The sequence below is a fragment of the Hypanus sabinus genome, chromosome 3, assembly GCF_030144855.1.
Source record: "Hypanus sabinus isolate sHypSab1 chromosome 3, sHypSab1.hap1, whole genome shotgun sequence".
NCBI classification, from domain to species: domain Eukaryota; kingdom Metazoa; phylum Chordata; class Chondrichthyes; order Myliobatiformes; family Dasyatidae; genus Hypanus; species Hypanus sabinus.
The window spans coordinates 167041662-167065744 of NC_082708.1; the positions used below are offsets into that span (position 1 = coordinate 167041662).

The following is a 24083-nucleotide window of genomic DNA, read 5'->3' on the forward strand; positions in this document are numbered from 1 at the left end:
CCTCTAGTGTTTGATATTTCTACCTTTACTTTTTTATCTTCTATATTTATATCAGAAAGTCCATTCATCTATTTCCATGATATCTTTGTTAACTAAAATCAGAAAATGATACAAATACTCAAGTCGGGCTCAGATTACCATTCTGCATTGCAACGCTTCATGAAGTTCAGCTGGAAGCCTGTTGCACAAGTTTAAAGCTTGTGACCTAAACATAAAGGCATTCTATATAGATAGCAAAGAAGTGATAGATTGATGTAATATTTGCTATTCTGCTGCTTTGAATCACCTGGAATTAGAAACCAAGAATGTTGAAGTTGACACAAAATACCAAATTTGTTTCGGATAAGCCTGGGGAATGAATTTTCATCTGTTAAGGAACTGCAGCACAAGTTGGCCAGAACTTTGCTGGTTCGGTGAGTTGAAGATGTTTCACAGTGGAATAAGAAAATTAACTAAGTGAATGGACCCAACTGAAGGAGAGGCTAAAACAGATGACATTCAGTTATTATGGGCAGGTCACAAAGTAGTTGATGACCAAAATCAGTGGAGCACAGAGCTGAATTTCCCTGGTGTCACATGCAGGGAAAGGCAATTACTTCTATACAGGACAGAAATCATACTGTTTCCAGTCCATGTGCACAATTTATAAATTAATATTCCTACAGATATAGCTGGTTGGTGCAATCATTGTACAGGTCGACCTTCTATAATCCGGCACCATTGGGACCTGAGGAGTGCCGGATTAGTGAAAATGCTGAATTACAGAAGGATCACATTAAGCAATACCTAACCGCCTCATCATACCTTTAAAATCTCATATAAATTAGTACAAGTTAGATAATAATGAAACAGAAATATTAAATGAGTAGCAAGTGAAATTTTAATAAAGTAATATACTGTACAGGCACATAAAATAAAGGGTACAGGTAATTGTGCAGGAATTAACTTGTACAGAACAGTTGAGCACTTCTGCTTTTAAAGTGAGACGCTTAATATACCTTCAGGCAAAGTTTCATGTCTGCAAGTGTGTCAAGATCATCAACATCTTCATCTTGAAAAATGAGTGAAGCATCGGGAACTGGTGCTGAAACTGGCTCAGCAGTTTCTTCAAAAGCTGTTGATGTTGGTGGCAGCACATCTGGGTGAGCAGAAGCAGAAGTCGGAAAAAGGTCTTCTATACACCACGTTTCATGTGACCGCCAAGCAGCTGGCAATTCAGCGCTGGGCTTTTCCCTCTTCACTTGCGGTTACTGAGGGAATCCTCGTTAGTTTCTTTTTCTCCACTTAGTAATATGCTTAAATTCAGTGGGTCGCCACATCTGATCTGAGGTTGTAGGCAGAAGAGAACTGAGTGCCGGCTAGGTGATGCCGGAAGGCAGTGCGTGACTGCCGGCAGGCGGGCAAGAGGGCGGACCGACCCAGCACGTGCCAGCTCCCCCACTGCTGGCAGGTGAGATGGGTAGGTGCTAGGTGGCCGTGCCTCACACAAATGATATTAATAAATGCAGGAAAACAAGCAGCAATTTCCTGTCTGTGCTTACAAGAGCGCGCCAACACATGAATAGATCTAGCACAACCAAAACAGTGCGCAGCAGATTGGTACGGTGGCCCAGGAAATTTGAAATCAGTGCTGAATTATCGAAGGATCTGGATTACAGGTAGTCAAGTTAGTGAAGGTCGACTGTAGTAAGGTATTAAGAAAGAGAATCCGCCCTGTGCTCTGCCTTTCACCTTATAAGGGGAGTGCACAGTTAGTAACTGCACAACCTCACACACAATCCGAGAAGAGGTGACTAACAAATGCTGAAGGTCTTCTCATTCCTGACTTTAGACCTGGCTTCAGGGCAGGCAAGCAATTCCCACTTTTACGAGCTTCTTAAGCCTCTACCAGCAATAAAACCCTTTCTTTATGCAATCCCATAAAAGCACACATGACCAGTGAAGGTCATCTTTAAAAGTAACAAAATAGTTAAGTTAAAGGGTAGGAACCGGATGAATTGTAAAATCAACACCAGAGGAAGATGGAGAACAGGCAAGGAGCGGCTTGATAGCATAGTGAGTACTGTTACACAAGGAAATCTGCAGATGCTGGAAATTCAAGCAACACACACAAAATGCTGGTGGAACGCAGCAGGCCAGGCAGCATCTATAGGAAGAAATACAGTCAGCTTTTCGGGCTCTTAAGAGATTTGAAAGGGGGAAGGGGAGATCTGAAATGATAGAAGAAGACAGGAGGGGGAGGGATGAAGCTAAGAGCTGGAAAGTTGATTGGCAAAAGGGATACAGAGCTGGAGAAGGGAGAGGATCATGGGATGGGAGACCTAGGGAGAAAGAAAGTGGGAGGGGAGCACTAGAGGAAGATGGAGAGCAGGCAGGGAGTGCGTCCCCTTCTTACCCCGTCCCTTATTTATTCCCCCCCTCTTTTTCTCTCTCTGCCTCTCTCACAGTCACTCTTTGCCTGTTCTCCATCTCCCTCTGGTGCTCCCCTTCCCCTTTCTTTCTCCCTAGGCCTCCCATGATCCTTTCCCTTCTCCAGCTCTGTATCCCTTTTGCCAATCACTTTTCTAGCTCCTAGCTTCACCGCTTAACCCCCTTCACCCTTCCCCCTCCTGTCTTCTCCTTTCATTTCAGATTCCCCCCCTCCCCCTTCAAATCTCTTATTATCTCTTCTTTCAGTTAGTCCTGACGGAGGGTCTCGGCCCGAAACGTTGCCTGTATTTCTTTCTATAGTTGCCGCCTGGCCTGCTGCATTCCACTAGCATTTTGTGTGTGTGGTAGTGAATACTGTTGCTGCCTCACAGCTCCAGGAACCCAGATTGGTTTCTTTCTGAGCAGTGATTCTCAGTCACTGTTCATTCATATTAAAATTTCATACTAGCCATCTGTTTAAACCTGGCTGAAATTTTCAATTTCTTCTGGGACCCATGTTTTGTAAGAACTGCATTGAGACTGATGCCACTTATTTCAATAAGAGCATAAGATATCAAAAATGGGTATGGAATACTTTCATCTCTGTCATGTCTTATTTTGACAAAGTGACTGATGCTTTTATATGCCTGGCCAGGGTAAATCTCCGTCGCTGCCATGTAAAACTCAGTTGTTTCAATGAGATCGCCTTTCACAGTTGTAAACTTGGACAATCTAGATAAAATGTATATATTTTTTTAAATTGCCCCTGGTTTTAAATTTTGTCATATCTCAGCTTCAAGATATTTGTACCTAAGCAATTTTTTCTTCTATGATAGTCCTGTTTTGACTCAATGGTAGGATAACTACCTCAGGATTTTAAAAAAGAGCCTTGTACACAGACCTCACTGCAACGTGGTCAGACTGACGTCAGTACAATATTAAGGACCATGTCCCTCACCATCTGGGATGTGCCTTCTTCTCATTCGGAAGGCTCAACATTCTAGGGACCCATTTTTCCCTTCTGTCACCAGATTTTTGAATGGTCAATGAACACTAACTCACTACTGTTTTATGTCTGTCTTAAATTGTAACTTAAAGTAATTTTTTTTATGTCTTGCACAACAAATTTCACAACATGTCAGTGATAACAAACTCTATTCCGATTCAGTGCAGTGTTTTGTTTGGAGCATTGAACTCTGGCATGGTGGATGTAAAAATAAATTCCCACAGTACTGCCTGAGAAGCAGGTACATTCCAGATTTAGTGCATGGTCCAGGTAAATGCAGCCAAATTGTTTGCTTATTGTAAACACAAGAGATTCTGCAGATGCTAGAAATTCTGAGTAAAACATGTAAAAAAAAACACACACACACACACACACAAAATGGAAAGGAATGTTTTGGCTTTGTAGATTTATTCCATGGGTAAATGGCCTTGCTGTTGTGCAAGTTGAGAGGCTGGATCAAAATGACAAGCCAGCACAGTGGCATAGTAAACAGTACTGCTGTCTCACAGGTTCCCAGCTTTAATTCTGCATGTCACAGAATTGTAGAGTTGTTCAGCACAGGATGAAGCCATTTGGACCAACTCATCCACGCTAACCAGTGGGCACCCTTCTGTATTAATCCCACTTTTTCGTGCTTGGTCCCAAAGCTTCTATATCTATGCTATTCCAATGGTCACCGCGACAGTTATTAAAGGCAGTAAGTGACCCAGCTTTAACCACGCTCTCTAGCAGTGCATTCCAGGTACTTACCACTCTGCATACAAAACATCTCTGGTTCCCTGTGACTGCTTTACCCACATCTAAATACTGTGCTGATAGGTTAATTGACTACTGTAAGTTACTCCTTAATAAAGTGTAACGTCAAAAGAATCAAAGGGGAATTGGTAGGTACTGTATGTGTAAGAGAGAATTTGAAGGTGTACAGAGGATAAAAAGGAATGGTACTGGGACTAATGGGATCAATGGGCAAAATGGCCTCCTGTCTGACATAATATAAAGATATAGGAGTCTTCTGAAATAAATACGGTTTTCTCTTCTATGCTGTGGGCTTTGTTTATACCTTTTGCACATTTTTATTGTCTACCATTTATCACTTTCCTTCATGTCTCTCTTCCTGTCTTTGTATTTCTGTCACTATGTCATTGCGTGTAAAGTACTTGTACTCAGTTCTCATATTGTCCCTGTTATGTGCTCCTGTGATTCTCTCTTGAGTCTCGGCCATGGAAGGCAGTGAGGAAGAGGCTGATGTGAAGAAAGTGAATGGCAGTCTCTACTGATCAGAAACCAGTGGTGAGATGGAGCTGCGGTTAGAGTTTCACTGCAAGCCTTTGAAGGAGAGCCCTTAAGATATGCATGTCTTCATCCTTAAGGGGACATGTGCTTCCCATTGAGCCTTTTAGACGTTAAGCTTGAGTTAAAACAACTGGAGTCAAAGACATGCTTTTGCTTAGGGAATGGAAAAAATAAAATCGTAATTTCTCGTGGAAAGCTATGAAGTTCAATTTGTGAGTTATTGCATTTTTAATTTAGGAGGAACTCAGTAATGTATTGATTACTTCTTCAGTAGTGGTTTATATTTAATCCAGTCTGTTAGAATGAAAATGTCCATCTTCTTCTTGATAGGGTTCCATGTGAATCGAGTTTAGAAGAAACTTAAGCATGTAACACATTTTTATTTGATAACACTTATAAGAATCCTTTAATAACTTTTTATGATAAAAGCAATGCACAAATGCAATATAACAAATGGTAATTAATTGATGTTAACCCCTTCATGAAGTCAGTGCTATGACCACTTTGTCTTTTAATATATTATGTATACTGTTAAATATTGTACAGTACTGTGCAGAAGTCTTAGGCACTTGTATATAACTAGAGTGCCTAAGACTTTTCCACAGTACTGCAGTAATTTTATGTATTACACTTTATTGCTGTAAAACAAAGCATCTCATGACATATGGTAAACCTGATACTGATACGGTTTTTTATTGTGGATTGAGTGGAAAGGGGGCAAGGAGAGGGGAATCATGGTTGAGGAAGGAGGGGAGGGAAGAATGGAGGAAATGGGAAGCGCCAGAAAGATATTCTATAATGACCAATGAACTAATTGTTTGGAATTAAATTACTTTGCCTGATGTCTCAGGACTGGATGTGTCTGCACCCATGCCATCCTCTGCCCCTGCCCCCCCCCCCCCCGCACCTCCTGTTCCACACTCTTCCTGTGGCATTCCACCCTCACCATTCCCAACATCCTTTGTTTCCTCCAGATCTCCAAACTTGCTCTCCTCCCCACGTTGACAAATACAGTACTGTGCAAAAGGTTTGAGGCACCCTAGCTATATATATATATATATATCTCTCTCTAAGACTTTTGTGTAGTACTGTATATAATATTTATTTATATTAATGACATGGATGAGTGTGTTCGAAAAGATTTTAAACTGTGAAGATGATACAAATACAAATCTCGGAAATGTGATTCATAGGTTGGATAAGTGAAAAAGCTAATGCAAAAAGTTTGAAGTGATAAAGGGTTAATGGGAATGACCACAATTGTATCTATTAACTAAATATGGAAGTACGTAATTGTTTTGTATTCAGATTCAATGATTAAAATTAGACCATGTGTTAATATATTGTTTCAGCAAAGGTAATTTAAAAGGTTTTTCATATGTAATATGCATATTGCATGCAGCCTGTAGGAATGTGGTCTAAATGGCAGTTCTAAAAAAAAATCCACAGGAGTAGGGGAAGTTAATGCACAAAAATCATGGAAAATTGCGGGCATGTTCAACTGGTGGTTAGTAAAATATATGCGTTACAGGACTTCATAAATTAGTGCAGAGTCCTGAAATGGGGCCATTTTGTTGGACTTGTAGCAAGTACTAGATAAGCCACAATGCTCTCTGCACTGTGGAAAGTATATGAAGGTCCTAGAGAGGGCACAGAAAAGGTGGTTTGAATTATTCGGAGAATGGACAATTTTTTTTTAGCAACAAAATTAAAGGAAATGAAGTTGTTCTGGAAGTAAAATGTGTTCAGAGGAAATTTTGATTAAGGGTCAAAGGGGATTTGAAACATAAAATAAAAAAGTGTTTCCATGGTTCAAGAACAACTGGACACAAATTTAAAGTGATTGGCAAAGGGTGAGGAATGTGAGGGGGAGAATCTTTGTTTTGCAGAGATATCAATCTGGAATCACTGTTCATAAAACTTTTGGAAACAAATTCCCTCAGTACTTTCAAATGGGAATTGGATAGCAGCATGAAGAAATAATTTACAAGCCTGCTTAAAAAAAAGACTGCCCTCCAAAGTGAATGAAGAACAAGTCACATTGAACCCAAAAAGAACAAGAAAATGGAACTATCAGCTACAACAGGGACCTCTAGTGACCAAACCTTATCAGTATTAGGCCGGGTTTTGATGAGACTTAGGACTCAGACTAGCCTCAGACTTTAAAATTTGAATTGCCTGTACATTCTTCTATCTCTTTGCAACCTAAATCTATAGAAGATTAAATTAAGGATGGGGATGGGGAGGAGTTAATTTTGTGTCAACATTGTGTTGAGGGTTGGGAGCTTTGGTTGCTGGGAAGAATCTGCTGTGTTACGTTGCTAGTATCAACCATTTATTTAAAAAAGACACCCAACTTCAATTGCGTAATACTTCATTCATTGTTACTTATACACTTGATGTATTGTTAGAAGACTATTAGTAGTCTAAACCAAAACTGGTAATTATATACACAAAGAAAGGGTTATTAGGAATAATGTATAGTAATGTACATGTAAAGTAAATGTGTAAGTGTAATTATATTTGGACAGAATGATTAAAAATGTATGTTTATGTGCAGTTTTAGCCAAGGTCCTTTAAAAGATGCTCCAAACCTAATCTGCACACCACACGCTGCCTGGTACAGTGAACAGGCCTCAATTGAGATGAGAGAAGAAGCAGCCCGAGAAATCCGGCGAGCTATAACAGGTAGGTTGTTGCAAGCTGGACCTGAGTTTGACTTAATTCAAAAACTCTTGACTTTGTGTGATGGTATAAAGGGGAGATAGCGGGTCAGCAGGTTTCATTTTGCATATTTCTGATTTTGCGTATATTGTTTTTCATTGACTTCAATAGTAGCTGTTCCCTAATTAGCTTCTGAAAACTTGTACTTTGAGTATCCCTTAACTTTTCATTATAGTTAAGAGGTAAACTTTTAGAAACAAAGAAAACCTACAGCACAATACAGGCCCTTCGGCCCACAAAGCTGTGCCAAACATGTCCTTACCTTAGAAATTACCTGGGGTTACCCATAGCCCTCTTTTTCTTAGCTCCATGTACCTGCCCAGGAGTCTCTTAAAAGACCCTATCATTTCCAGCTCCACCCTCGTCGCCAGCAGCCCATTCCACGCTCTCACCACTCTGCATAAAAAAACTTGCCCCTGACATCTCCTCTGTACCTATTTCCAACTGTGCCCACTCATGCTAGCCATTTCAGCCCTGGGAAAAAGCCTGACTACTCACATGATCAATGCCTCTCATCATGTTGTACACCTCGTGTCAGGTCATCTCTCATTCTCCATCACTCCAAGGAAAAAAGGTCGAGTTCACTCAACCTATTCTCATAAGGCAAGCTCCCCAAACCAGGCAACGTCCTTGTAAATCTCCTCTGCACCCTTTCTATGGTTTCCACAACCTTTCTGTGGTGAGGTGGCCAGAACTTAGCACAGTACTCCCAAGCGGGGTCTGACCAGGGTCCAATATAGCTGCAACATTACTTCTCGGCTCTTAAATTCAGTCCCATGATTGATGAAGGCCAATGCACCGTATGCTTTCTTAACCACAGAGTCAACCTGCGCAGCAGCTTTTAGTGTCCTATGGACTCAAACCCCAAGATTCCTCTGATCCTCCACACTGCCAAGGGTCTTACCATTAATATTATATTCCGCCATCAACTTTTGATAGTCTTTTCCCAATGAGAGATTCTAATCTGTATTTATTTAATAAATCTGTATCTGTAGTTATTTAATCTCAAGTTCTTTGCAGAGCATTACTTTTTGTCCTTTTGTGAAGAGTACTGACAACCAGTGTAATAAAGCGAACATTTATTTTTACTTGATTCTTCAATTGTTTAGACACCTTTTGGCACTTCTTCCCCACCACTTTCCATAATTGGTGGTTGTAGATAATCTATTCTATCCCCTTTAATATTTTAATTTTCTTCCCATCTTCCTTCTAAAATGCATCACTTTATATTTCTATGCATTAAATCTCACATCACTTCTACTGGTCTTGTCTACTAAGCAAACTGTATTCCTAATGTTAAAACAGAAAATGCTGGAACATAGGATCTTTAGCATAACTGAATATAGTGTCTGAAGACTCCTTTATCCCTCTCCACCTTTTCAGTTATGGACCTGATTCTGAGGAGTCTTTGCTGCATACTCTGATGTTGTGCGATCTATATTCAAATTCAGGTGTTAGCATTCTTACGCATTTATGCTATTAGGTTTTTATCTCACAACTTTTGACAGCTTTTATAATGGGAAATGTCAGTGTGTGAAGATTTCACTATGAAATTCTACTTGTATGTCAGTGATGAGTCTGAATCTGTGTCGCCAAATTCTATATTATGTACTGTAGAGTAGCTTTGCAAGCTGTCAATATGTTCCGATTAACCATCGATAGTAATATCAAATAAACTAATAGAAAAATAAGGACACTACTTTATAAAGAAAACTGGTTTATGACTGTGTGCCTCATTATAATTAAGTCCAACAACTTGCCCTGCAACAGCTGAAGACCCTGTTTGCTTTCCTTGTATTTTGACCTTATGATTTATAAACTATATGATTGTACATTGTAGATCACTGATCCAAGTTGTAACTCTGCGTAATGTAGTACCTTCTGGTTACTGCTATTTCATTAGCCTGCAGTCCTGGCTGCCTTCTGATAACTTGCCATTTTTATTAATGTCGCCTTTGTTCCTTTTTAAAATCCCAGTACTGTTCAAACAGAATTTAACAGTTCTGAAGAGGCTAATCTAGAAGAAAAAGAAATGTGGTTTTAAAATATTGCTTCCGTTTTATTTCCAGAGCCCTGACAGCCAAATAAATATTATCTAGGGTAATATCTACTAATCTGGCCTGCACCAGCCTTGAGGGCAGAGACTTCCCAGAGATTTACTACCTCCTGAGAAGAGATTTCGATGTACCTCAATTTCAAATGACAGGCCCCTCCTCACCCAGGACGTGCCCTCTTCTCATCGTTACCATCAGGAAGGAGGTACAGGAGCCTGTAGGCCCACATTCAATACTTCAAGAAGTGCTTCTTCCCCTCTGCCATTTGATGCCTAACTGGACATTGAACCCATGAACACGATCTCACTTTTATTATTTCTATTTTTTCACGACATATGCCTGTACTGATCATTCCATAGTTGTCACCTTCCTCATAACTCTCCCACTAGTTAAATCCCGCTGAACACCCTACAGTCATGCTGGTGATGCTGTACACCTCAGTGTCAGCCTAGATTTCCACTCTAACTCTGCTATGAGAGTGCTTTCAGCAAAGCCACAGATATACCACTCTGAGATGTTCAGCACACTCTCTTTACACTTTTTCGTATGTCCTTCCGCACTACTCAATATACAGCACTGGTAATAATCCTAGTTTGTCACTCTTGAGTCTACATAAGAGTGGTGAGAATAAAGTGAAGCAGGAAAGAAGTATTACAGTGAAAGAGTGGGCAAAAGCTTGCATGGTAATTAGTTAGAACATATGATGCCAAATTTGAAAACCTTGCTCCTTCCTGTGTATTCTTATGTCTGAGGTAAAATTCACCACATGCTGATACTTGTTGGATGAGCTGATTAATGAAAGAGATCTTCCGTATTTCCTTTAGGACGCATACCAGACAGCCTGAAAAATTGTATTAATAAGGATTACTTAACTGCAGCTACTCACTGGGCTGGAATGGATCCTGCAGTCGTTCACCCAGAACTAAATGGTGCTGCTTACAGGTAAAGATTATGTAGAGAGTAGATTATTTAAAAGATGATATTTACCTTCAAAAATTGGTGCAGGGGCCTTGGTACTTGGTTCACTTCCCCTCATGGCACAGTTTGAAATTGAAATCAATAAAGTTCTTAGTCTGCTTGCTGGGTATGAGAAAAAGTAACAAGAGGTTCATAAAACCTCAAATAAGTGAGGGGAAGTCGGTGTGAGGATTGGTGGTAGACCAGAACACTGCAAAGTTTTAGAATCAGCAAAAGTTCGAGGGGTGATTGATAAGTTTGTGGCCTAAGTAGAAGGAGATGAGTTATACAGCTCTCGTTACATGCTTAGGCCACAAACTTATCAATCACCCCTCGTAATTTGCAGAGAAATTACATTAGTCAGAGGGTGGTAAATCTGTGGAAATTGTTACCATGAGTGGCTGTGGAAGCCAAGTCATTGAGTGCATTTGAGGTTCTTGATTAGCCAGGGCATCAAGGAGTATGAGGAGAAGGCAGGGGAGTGGGGATGACTGGAAGAATTGGATCAGCCCATGATTGAATGGCGGAGCAGACTTAATGGGCCGAATGGCCTACTTCTGCTCCTATATTTTATGGTCTTACGTCAAAAGCTCAAGAGAAGGGAGAAAATTGATTTTGCAAGAACTTGCATGTGACATTAAAACAAACTGTAGGCATTCCTGTGGATGTATAACTAGGAAGAAGGTGGCAAAGGCAGGTATGCGACCTCAAGCGAATTAATAACAGGAATGAAAGAAATGTTAGATATGAAAAATATTCTCCTTCTGCATTCACTGTGGAGAATACTAAATATCTATAAGATAACAGAGGTTAGTTTCAAATAATTGGAAGGAATTTATAAAAATCTCAGCCACAGGGGATTGATATTAGTGAAGATTAGTCAAATCATTAGCGCCTGATAGTCCACACCCAATAGTTTTAAGGGAGGTGTTACAGATATTGGTGCACCCATTGGTTAAACTTGATCAAAAGGGAGGCAGCCAGATGGCCACGACCATTTAGTTTAACAACTATTGTTAGCAAGTTGTGAGAGTCAATAATCAAAGAGGAAATAACTAGTCATTACGAAAAGCTGAATGTATGTCAAAGATGGTCAGCATAGATCTATGAAATATATATCATGGTTGACAAATTTGTTTAGACTCTTTGAGAATGTAACAAGAAATTATGGAAATAAAACTGCCTCCTTGTTTCAAATACACTCAGAATGCTGGAAGAACTCAGCGGGTCAGAAACCATCAATGGAAATGAGTAAACAGTCAAAACTTCAGGACTGCCTCCAGCATTTTGTGTGTGTTACTCTGGGTTCCCAGCATCTTAAGAATCTCTTGTGTTTCGAAAAATGATTCAAGTAAATTTTTAAGGTCTAGCTGGAATAAGTAGACGAAAGGAACTTTCTAAGGCTTAATCCTGAAAATCTTTTAACAGTACAGCTTGTGTTGGTTTTGTATGTCAATGTCAAAGTAAATCCTAATGCTGGTATGAGTGTAAGTTTAACTTTATAATCTAGGGAAATTGTTTGCGAAGTGAGTAGGTGAGAAGGAAGTGAAAAAGAAGTTTGCCCTTTTCATGGCTCAGTCATCCTATTCTGTTTCTCAACCAAAATAATACTTTGGACATGTACCCACTGATGCAGTTTAGGACAGAGAATGCATTGAACTGTGGAGGCAAAGATCAGAGGAAAGGATATTAGGAAAGATGTACCATTGGCAGTTTGGAAATGATTGCACAGTGGAGGAACTGATAGAGCTAAACCATCAACAGTGAAAATCCAAGGCAAGAGGGTAAGTATGGCCAGCAGGATATGTGGAAATAAGGGATACAGAACGTTTGGTGTTACTGGTAAAATAACTGAGGAAATACTAGGAAATCTGCAGATGCTGGAAATTCAAGCAGCACACTCAAAATGCTGGTGGAACGCAGCAGACCAGGCAGCAGTCCTGACAAATGGTCTCGGCCCGAAATGTTGACAGTGCTTCTTCCTATAGATGCTGCCTGGCCTACTGTATTCCACCAGCATTTTGTGTGTGTTGAGGGAATACTGTAAAGATTGCAATGTTGGAGACAAATAAGGAAGGCTTGCTAGTTTTTGCTTTTCCTACACATCAGTTTGCCAGAACCTGAATATATCAGAAAATGTTTGATCTGTGTACTGCTATAAAGTTCATCTCCATCTTTAACCAAAAATTAGAAAAGGGTGCATTTCAGAGTGTAATTACAAGGGGTGCTAACTATCACACACTAGGCATGCTTTTTGTATCTTTTCCCATCAGGTATCCACCGGGAGTTGTCGGAGTGGCTCCCACTGGACTGGCACCACCGGTAGAAGGAATAGCGCCCAGTGCTGTGCAATTATCGCACAGCCTCTCCACAGTCACCCACCCACCACATGCCCCTTCCCCAGGGCAAACAGTCAAACCAGAGGCTGACAGAGATCACACGGGTGACCAATTGTAGCCAGGTGGACCGCATTCCTGACCCAAGATCTTCACCATAAGAGAAGTTCATAAAATACCTGCTATGGTGAACAATGGACTATGGAAATAACCAAGCTTAGAAACTGGTCCAACTTCAAATAAAGATGTGGGAGAGAAGAAGAAATTTGGTTAATTTGTTCCTCCGTTAAATTGTAGCTTGTCCCTGTCCATTGGACTGATTAACTGTTTCTATGTCATATGGATTCCCTGTGAGCAAGAAAAGTTCTAGTAGTTAATTCTATCATGAATGTACTATGTCTGTGTACAGTTTTAGAACTTAAGGGTTTGTTCGCTTAGCTGTGAAACAGAAACCAAGAGAGATATTCAGTAAAACTGATTTTTTGAAAAAAAAACAATCTTTCTTTTATACATTAAATTCACGCCCAAAAAGAGGCAGTTTTCAGACGTCTCAGGAAATTAAGGTAAATTCCCACTTATTTTGTGTTATACGCCATGCAGTGCATTGTTTTGTAACTGCTTATCTTTTTTTAGTATCAACTAATAAAGTCGACACTCTTAAATTCATTTTCTTTTTGGCATGAATTCCCATCACTTTCCTGGGGGCTGAGGAAAATGTTGCAAAGAGATTTTTTTAAAGAAATTTCATACAAAGCAGCACCATGCTTACTGTCACCAGTTTAAATGTATATCATTGGTGGTATGCGTACAGGCACTAGACTACTGGAAAGTAGCAGCATTTCTTTGCCTACATCGATTCTTGTTAATGTGGTAGGCTAGCAATATTTTGGTTGAAATAATCATGTTTTGTGACTGTAACCATTTGTATGAATTATTTTAAAGAAATAAAGCAAAAAGACAAAACGTCTGTTACTTATCATTTGACTTCTCCAATTTTAATATCTAAATATCTAGAATGAGTTTTGTGTCTTGGTTTACATTAAGGTAGAATTTTGTCTGAATAATTATGGCATATAAATAATAACTTGAAATTGTATAGTGCTTTTAGACTGAACAATTTCACATTGTGATTGAAGGAAGGGGAAGGAGAAAATGGCTGACAAAAAAGGCTGAGTTTAAAAGCTTTCATTAAAATGTTTTTAAGTTGGGTCTGAAGGAGGAAAAAGGGTTGGCGAGATTTGGGGACCAATTTGTATGGAATGTTGGAAGGTATCAAAGGCACACCCATTAAAGTTGAGGGTAAGTAGATTGCCAGAGGAAGAGGAGCAGAATATTTGTTGCTGTTTTAATAATGCTGGAGGGTTGGAGGAAGGAAAGGCAAAGGGCAGATGTAAATCTGAGATGTTTCAGAAATGGGACTGGTGATTAGTAAAGATAGGCACTTGATGATGGACTGAATGGACTATTTTAGTGCCATATGACTGACTCCATGAACCAAAGAAATTCAAGGTAGGAACAGGATTATAATTAAATGGGTGTGAGGGATGATACCAGGCAGCTGAATGTTTAGTGGGTGGAGAATGGGAATCCTTTGGGAAAACAATTACAATCAAAATGGAAAATAGCTCAGTGGGTGGGGTTGGCATCTCTTGAAACAATGTGTCAAATTGGTGAGTAACTGAACAAAACTTAGAAGAACAAGTTTTCATTGAGGATATTGGGAGAAGAGAGATGAGAACAAAAGTGAAATTCTGAGGTGGTGGTCAAATGTTAGCAGAAGGGAATAATAAAATAATAATTTGATGCTCAGAATAGATGAATACAAAATTACAAAAAGGACTGAATGTAGGCTTAAGTGGAAGTGACAGAGCTGGGGGAAAATACTAAATAAGGATCTATAGAGGGAAACTGAAGTGTGGAGGATCAACAGGCTCTTGTGGTCCATGTCCATAGGACACTCAAAGCTGCCACGCAGATTGACACTGTTGGTAAGAATGCGTATGGTGTGTTGGCCTTCATCAACCATTGGATTGAGTTCAAGAGCCATGAAGTGATGTTACAGCTATATAGGACCTTAGTTAGACCCGATCTTGGAGTACTGTGTTCAGCTTTGGTCACCTCATTATAGGAAGGATGTGGATACTATAGAGAAAGTGCAGAGGAGATTTACAAGGCTGTTGCCTGGATTGGAGAGAGTGCCTTATGAGAATAGGTTGAGTGAACTTAGCTTTTTCTCCTGGCAGCAACAGAGGATGAGATGTGACCTGATAGAGCTGTGTAAGATGATGAGAAGCATTGATCGTGTGGATAGCCAGAGGCTTTTTCCCACGGCTGAAATGGCTAATATGAGGGAGAATAGTTTTAAGTTGCTTGGAAGTAGGTACAAGGGGGATGTCCAAGGTAAGATTTTTCATGGTGGTGGATGCATGGATTGCACTGTCAGCATAGGTGGTAGAGGCAGATACAATAGGGTGTTTTAGGGGAGACTGGGATAGGTACATGGAGCTTAGAAAAATAGAGGGCTATGTGGTAGAGAAATTCTAGGCAGTTTCTAGAGTAGGTTATATGGTCAGCACGACATTGTGGGCCGAAGGGCCTGTAATAAGCTGTTTAAAAAAAATAGAATAAATACTGAACTTTCTAGTTCAGCTTCAGACAGGCGAGGGAGGGTGATGAGATTCTGGAGAGATCGTTTTGGAACTAAATCTCTCCTATCCAGATGCGTATTCTAAAGCCAATTATTATTCCTGTTGTTTGATGCTTCACAACAGCTTGCTCTCCATGTTGTACTGCCATGGCTTTTGTCTCACATAAATAGCTAGGACATAATATCCATGGTCAACCCCGACCAATGGAGGGCTTCATTGGTACCTCATTGCTGCTAAAAAGATGAGATCAATGCTGCTGCAAGTTGTTGTAAGACTGCCCTAGGGTGAAATGGGGAGATTACAACACATTTTAGAAAGTGTGTATTTGGGATTAGCCAGAAGAGTGCTCCAAGTGATATAAAATTGTCTTCATTTTGCTGTTGAAAAGTATTCAGGACTCGAAGCACTCAGCTGAGGTAAATACAGCGTATGTCACTTGATTATCACATGAGAAGCAAAATTATATCAAAAAAAAAAGATTAAATCCCCCAGTGCTGAACAAACTCAAGTTGGCAATACTAATTCTAGTGTAGCCTTGAAGCACTGACTTTTGAACAAGGCTTTAAAATGAGAGTATTCAGCTGGTTGTAAACAATTTGAGAAGCTCCTTGCATGTGATGTTCTGAAAACATGAAGACTTTGCTGAAGGGTTTTATTCATCCACAACTATCTAAGGTGATATACTGTATATATTTGTGTTCCTAACTCCAGCAAGTATCAGGAATTTCAAATAATTGGTAAGCGCATTGTGATTTCTGTTGAAGGTGTTAACCAGATTGGATTTGTGATCGGTACATGCCTGGGTAATTTGTCAAATTGTTGGTTAGATGCCATGTTGCAGTGGACTGGAATAAGAGTTTCAACACTGAATGCTTGTCATTCACTGGTCTTTGCTGTACTCAATATTCTCAATCAGGCAACTGTAATCAGTAATTACAGTTTATCTTGCCCATTCCAAAAGATGGTTCTTGTTCAGTCTTCAGTTTTAGCACCCAAAGCATCAGGCAAGTTTGAAGTGGTGGTAAGAGGATCACAAACACTGTCACTGTGCAAGAACAGCTTGATGTATGCTCCAGTGCACTTCAGCATTCAGGTGGGGTGGAATATCAGCAGACCTGCTGGAGAAGATTTGTATCCTTGAGTGTCCTGAGGAGCAGGATTACAGATGCCTGAGCATCTACAAAGCTCTTTCTGTGCCGTGGTGGAGCTAGGCTTGGCAAATGGATACTGTGCAGTGCTAAGGTCCAGCAGAGTTAAATAGAGCTGACTGCTCTTTCCAAGCTCTGCACAAGTCCATGCACATCATTCATCTCCTTGAGGCTTCTAGACAGACCTGTCACTGCCCCAGTTATCACAGAGTAGCAGAATCAAGTTTATTATCACTAAAAAATCGGTTGTGAAATTGTTTGTTTTAGTGGGAGCAGTGCAGTGCAATGCATAAAATTACTATAAAAATGTACAAAAATAAACAGTGCAAAATATTGAGGTAGTATCTATGGGTTTAAGGACCATTCAGAAATCTGATGGCAGTGGGGAAGAAGCTGTTTCTAAAATGTTGAGTGTGCATCCTCAGATTCTCCCTGATGCTAGTAATGAGAAGGGGACATGTCCTGGATGGTGGGGGCCATTCATAATCAATGCTGCTTCCTTGAGTACATGTCCACCAACCTGCACTTCTTGACTGCTACTCCAAAACCTCGCCCATTCCTCTGCAGTATAATCCATTCTCTGGGGAGCTTGGATGTGAACCTTTCTTACACTCCTGCTTGTCTGCAGAAGACTAATGTTGACCTGCCCCATTTAAACCATTCTCTCCCTGTGCTCAAACTGGTGGCAGCAAGGATTTGGATCAATTTTGTTTACTGTGCAACCAGTCAGGCAGAAACGTAGTGAAGCGCAGGTGCATAGAGAGGGATGAGGCATGGTTTAACTACCTGAGTCCTAATACTCTGCAGGGATCAAGGGATGTGAGAAGATGGATGAGTTCAAGTTTATTGTGGTAGGCATACACAGGGTGTAAATGGCATGAAAATGAGCTTTTTGGAACAGCAGTACAAGAACTAACACATTAACATAATTTGTACGATTTACAAGAGTGCAAAAGAATCAGCAAGATTAATGCAAGATTGAAAGCAAAGAAAACAAGAGTCCAAGGCGGTGTTAAGTTTTTCCAAATTGGTTCCAGAAGCTGATGGCAGGATGACACACAATCCTTGCATGAGATTCCTACAGCAGCTAGCATTAACTTTGATACATTCCCCAATCATTCTAAAACTTATTATAATTGAAACATTGTAGCTATCAGTGTAAACACAAACTCAACCTACTGGGTCTGTATGGTGATCCTACTTACTGAGCACACACGTGCATGGATCCAATAAATTGAACTTATTTATCCTTTTTCTGGAGTGCCTCGCCTTGCCAAGCTCCACCTTCCCTCCCCCCACCCTTGCACATGAGCCTGGCTGTAGGACTATTACAAGTTTAATTACGACATGCAAAATACTGGAGGAATAGTTTCTTCCCCTCCATCATCAGACTTGCGAATAGACAATGAACCAACCCATGAACATTATCTCACTATTTTTGCTCCCTATCTGCACTACTTGTATATAATATATTGATATATATATTGCAATATTTTTGCAGTTTATAGTTATTTTTATGTATTACACTGTATATCACAACATATGTCAGTGATATTAAACCTGACCTGAATCTTATTCTGATTTACAGGTCAGGCAGCATCTATGGAGGGAATAAATGTTGATGTTTATTCCCCTCTGTAGATCTGCCCGACCTGTTGAGTTCCTCCAGCATCTTATTTGTTTTGCCCTGGATTTCCAGTGTTTGCAGAATCTCTTGTGTTTAAAACATACAAGTTTTATTATGAAAGCCATGTCCTAGGACTCAACTCAGCTAAATTTATAATAAATTGCAGTTCTGGTTTTGATTGGTTATAAAACAATCTCCATTGATTTTCCAACTTTTGCGAAAACTCAAGTTTTGATGGTGGTGGAACTTTAATTGATAGCAAAACCTGTTGAATAGCTAGAGCATCGAGAGAAATTTCAATGAAGTAGGGTACAGTAGGTTGAAGAAGCACCTATTTCTGCACCTACAAACAGAAAGGATTGAGGAACAAAATGAAAATAGGCTGATAAACAACAGAAACAGCAATGAGTTACATAGCATTGAAGCAGATCCTTCAGTGTATTATGTCTGTACCAGCCATGATTCCCATCTTAATTAGCCCCATTGGCCTGCATTCAGCTTGTACCCCTTTAAACCTTTCCTATCAATAGCATATGCTGTTTCTCATTGTACCGTAGAGAGCATTCTGACAGGCTACATCACAGCCTGGTATAGGGGTGGAGGCAGAGGGCTACTGCACCGGACCGAAAGAATCTGCAGAGGGTCATAAATTTAGTTGGCTCTGTCTTGGGTACTAACCTACAAAGTACCCAGGAAGTCTTCAAGGAGTGGTGTCTCAGAAAGGAAGCGTCCATTATTAAGGACCCCCAGCCCCTAGGGCATGCTCTTTTCTCACTGTTACTATCAGGTAGGAGGTACAGAAGCCTCAAGGCACACACTCAGCGATTCAGGAACAACTTCTTCCCCTCTGCCATCCGATTCCTAAATGGACACTGAACCCATGAACACTACCTCACTTTTTTTAACATTATTTCTGTTTTTGCACAATTTTTAATCTATTCAGTATACATATACTGTAATCGATTAATTCATTTATTTATTGTTATTTTTCCTTTTATGCTATGTATTGCATTTAACTGCTGCTGCTAAGTTAACAAATTTCAGGATACATGCCAGTGATGATAAACCTGATACTGATTCTGATTTTATTTGTGGTTCCTAAAGTCTTATCTGTCCTTGCTTTCCCTGTATTAAATTAAACTGGTTATTCAGAAATAATTACTAAAGACAACACTCAAATACTGCTTTTCTTAATATATATCAATAACTTGAATGAGAAGCAGAATGAGGTTTATTATCGCTGATAAATGCAACAGCAGTACAGTGAAATGCATAATATATACAATAAGAAATATATATTTATAAATTAAATATAATCTATATATTTAAATTGTATTATGATACATATTTATGTATAAATGTAAATGTATATATTGATCTGGAATCCATCCTTCTCCTCACGCCCTATTTCCCTCTTCTCACACGATCCCAGCTGAGTCTCAGGAGTCGGGCAGTTAAATGTACCTCATCACTCTCCATGCCATTAATCTTTTGTCTTACCTTATATACAGCAAAATACATATAATTACAGTAAAGACATATAAAAATAATTAAACGCAAACACGAGGAAGTCTGCAGACGCTGGAAATTCAAGCAACACACACAAAATGCTGGTGGAATGCAGCAGGCCAGGCAGCACCTATAGGGAGAAGCACCGACTGACCCAGTCCTGATGAAGGATCTCGGCCCAAAACGTCAACAGTGCTTCTTCCTATAGATGTTGTGTTCCACCAGCATTTTGTGTGTGTGTTGCTTAAAAGTAATTAAGTTGTGGAAAAATAGTGAAGTAGTGTTCATGGATTCATGGACCGTCCAGAAAACTGGTAGTGGAGGGGAAGAAGCTTTTTTAAGAACATTGCATGTAGGTCTTCAGGGTCCTGTACCTCCTCCCTGAGGACAGTAATGAAAAGAGTGCATGTCCTGCATGACCTGAACTCTGATGCACTGAGCACAATATTCAAATATGTAGATGACACAGATTTTGGAAAGTTACTGAGTTGAAAGTGGAACGGAAATAAATTTCAAGATGATATTGATCTTTTAGTGGCATGGGTGGACTTGTAGCAGATGCAATTTAATGCAGAGAAATGGAAGTGCAAGGAGAGGTGGTATAAAGCAGAGCATGTAAATGCTAAGCTACTTGAAAAGGAACAAAGATTTTATCAGTCAATAGTTTTTTTTCTAAATTCACTTGTATTTATTTTCCTGCAATGCCCGCAAGAACACGAATCTCAAGCTATACATGGTAACATGTATGCTCTTTGATAATAAACTTGATTTTGACTTTAGTCAACATCATCATTACATGCTGCGTCGTATGATGTGGACGATCGTGGTCAATGTCCATGATTGTTCCTGGTGAATTTTTCTACAGAAGTGGTTTGCCATTGCCAACTTCTGGGCAGTATCTTTACAAGACAGGTGACCCTAGCCATTGTCAATACTCTTCAGCGATTGCCTGCTGGGCGTCAGAGGTCGCATAACCAGGATTTGTGATATGCTCCTATGACCATCCACCTGCTCCCATGCCTTCCCGTGACCCCAATTGGGGGGGCTAAGGAGGTGCTACACCTTGGATAAGGGTAACCTGCAGCCTAGCAGAGGGTAGAAGCCTCTTTTGGTAGAGACTTACCCTCACCCCTCTACCCATTGATTCAGTGAGAGATTGATAAATTGGTTAGGACTAAAAATTAGGCAGAGATGATAAGACTAAACATGTTGTGTTGAATCCTTTACAAAACCACTGGTATGCTCATGGCTGAATGTTTTGCGTCTTGTTGCAGGCACCATGCTTAAGGATGCATGTGGCTTTAAAGAGAATGCAGAGGTATTTACTGGAGTTATTCCAGGTATAAGAATTGTTCTCCTTATAAATAAGTGATTGAGAGGAAATCTGACAGGTCAATAAGTTTGTAGTCACCTCCCCTTCTGGGAGGTTGAAGGAGCAAGAAAGGAGAGCATGAGACAGACATAATGCCAGAAGAGGCTTGCACTGGAAATAAAATTTCACAAAGCAAAGTCTGGAAAGCTCTTGCTGAATTGATGATTAATCCTAACTGAATTGGGTAAATAATTGAAAGGGGAAAAGCACAACAGGACTGTGGAGGAGGAGTGGATGGGCCAAGTGATCAGCTTCCACGCTGGAACTATGCAATGATTTGCAGCACCCAGTGCAGGGAGCTGGAAACAATGCCTGTGTATTTAGTTAATTATTTTTACTATTTTGAATGTGTAGATTCTGGTGCGGAGAAGTAGCAGATTTAAGATCCTTTATCAGATTGGATCATTCACTGTGGTGCCTCTCAGATAATCACATGGTGCTTATAGAGCTCCGGCCTTCAGCTGAACACTGCCTTGTCCTTGTTAGTGATTTACCGGAGTCCAACCAAACAGGGTCATTCTCACACATAAAACTTTGTGTCAAGGCAGCTTCAAGGGTATTGTCAATGCAAGTTTAAACCATCAAGGAAGAAGCAAAGTTTTTTTCTTTAGTTACAGAGGGATTCTGTGGTATGATAAGTTGTGTTATGCCTTTTACCACTTCAAGATGTCTCAAAGCATTTACAGCCAAAGAAGTGGGCTGCCACAGACATGGGCAGTACCTACAGCCAAGCTAGCACAGAACACTTCAAGCTATGGCCCTTAATAACTCACTATTGTTGTGATTCAGACACAAATGTGGACCTGTATCCCAGCATAATCAATCAATCAGCAGTTTCACTTACAACCTCTCATCACCCAATCATTCTTCAGAAGTTCATAGTCTTGCCTGATGCTTTTTTCGTGTTTAACCTTAAGATTGATTATGTCTGACTGCAGCAGATTTATTTTTCACTTTACACATTAATATGTTGCTCAATTGTGGACACAGCAGGAACAGTTTTCACATTGTTACGACTTGAAGTGCTTAGTGTTCACGTGTTCAGACTCAAATCCGAGCGATACACTCGCCATAGAAGATGGTCAGTTCAGATTTCACTTGAAAAACTTGCACATAAAACTGATAGCTTAGGGCAGCACTATCCAAGAAGTTGCATTTGGTTCAAGCATTATAATACAGTTCTGTGGGCTCTCCAAGCTGAATGTAAAAGATACCCTGTCAGGGGACGTGCCCAGGTGCTAGACTCAATAGTTATCCGTCAAATAGTATGACAAATAAAGCCATTGTAAATTGTCCTAAGATTAGGCCGGGGTTAAATTGGGGGTTGCTGGTGGCATGGCTCAAAGGCTGATACTGCGCTGTATCTTAAAGATAAATTCTCTACCAAGGAGTTTAAGTCATCATTTTAAGAACTCCCAATGAATTCCCCTTGACTGTAGCTGGAGGTGAGACTGCCTCTAAAATACTCTCTTCCCTCAGGATTGGAATGTGGCACAATGGGCATGGGAGGAAATAAAAATATTGAAAATAAAAGTTAGGTGATGTTGAGTTCAAATAATGCAAAGCAAAACTGCGAAAGAGTAGACTGAATAGAGAATGAGTACAAAGAGGATGCGTGAATGTGTGGGTAAAATAGTGGGTCCTTGACGTGATTAAAAATAGAAGTTATATATTCCCAGTTTTGATTTATTGCCTTTTGATATATTGACACCATCTGAGCCTCTCTCCAGCCCACAGGAATAACTCCAGACCCCAGGGAGCTGTTAAAAATTGAGAACATAACATCAGGTGAAACATCCAGGGATCCGAATGATGGCTTTGGAAAGTTTTATAATCGACTACTACCCTGGCTGAAGAAATTTAACATCAATGTGGTCTACTGATCACACACACACACTCTCTTACTTGCTGTCTAGGCCTTTTGTTTTGAAGCTTAAGGGACAAAGGCACAGCAAGGATACAGGGTTAGCTTAGGGATAGAAAATATGGCAAGTAGCTGTCCTGACAGCAGTGAGGTACACTCCAACCTTCGCCTGCAATCAATCCAGCATCCTGCTGTTTTTGGTTAACAATGAACGCAGGGCAGAATTTCAGAAATTGTAGATTATACAGTACTTGTCAGTGCAGTAAACAGGAAAGGAGCTAATAATAGATTTCAAAAGGACACAAACAGAATGTGCAGACACACTGCAGGTGAAGTTCATTGCAGTATAGGAGGAGCTGATGTATTTTGGTAGGAGGAATGAAGAGAAATCGTACAAGTTAAATTATACATTTTGAGTGGGAGCATTTTTAGGAAGGTTTGACAAAAAATTTAAGAAAGTTCTTGAACCACAACGAACAGACAGAGCTCAGACTCCAATAGCTGCTTCCATTCTTCCTTTCCTGACCACAACCAGTTTACCTCTGGCAATAATTTCTCTTCCTGCCCCCCTCGCTATTAACTTTTGAGCTTCCCTAAGGATCTACCCTTGCCCTGAACTCTTACTCATTCAATTCCTGCCTCTTGCCAATGTTAATTATAGACATCCAGGGTGGGTTACATGTAACATCCCCAGGGTGGAAACATCTAGTATTATAGGGCATAGGTCTAAGGTGAGAGGGGAAAAGTTTAAGAGTTTTGCGAGGCAAGTTGTTTGCATAGAGAGTAATAGGTGCCTGGAATGCACTGCCATGGGAGCTGCTGGAAGCAGATATGGCAGCAACACACAAGGGACATTTACACAAGCACATGAACAGGCAGAAAATAGAAAAATATACACATTGTGCAGGCAACTGCCCTGATGAAGGGTCTTGGTCCAAAACATTGACTGTTTATTCCCCTCCATTAATGCTGCCCGACTTGTCCTCCGAACACAACACATAACGAACAAGCTCTTGTATGTGGCGTTAGTTAGACTGGTATCAAAGTCAGAACAGTCACGGGAGGCTGAAGGGTCAGCTTCTCTGTGTGCTGTTACATTCTCTCACCTGTCCCCCTTCCGCCAACAGACTGCTTGC

General features: G+C 40.2%; 1 protein-coding gene across 7 annotated transcripts in view; it reads left to right on the forward strand.

Annotated features, from left to right (window-relative positions):
• ctbp1 (C-terminal binding protein 1) overlaps positions 1 to 13756 on the forward strand; it is a 200039-nt gene extending 186283 nt beyond the window's left edge. For all 7 annotated transcript variants that reach the window (XM_059965601.1, XM_059965607.1, XM_059965603.1 and 4 more), the window contains 3 exons: positions 7269 to 7396; positions 10311 to 10428; positions 12717 to 13756. In XM_059965601.1, coding sequence (XP_059821584.1) covers positions 7269 to 7396; positions 10311 to 10428; positions 12717 to 12900 — 430 coding nt within the window. In that variant the 3' untranslated portion in view covers positions 12901 to 13756. The remainder of the gene's footprint in view (positions 1 to 7268; positions 7397 to 10310; positions 10429 to 12716) is intronic.
• Positions 13757 to 24083: the final 10327 nt, after the last annotated feature.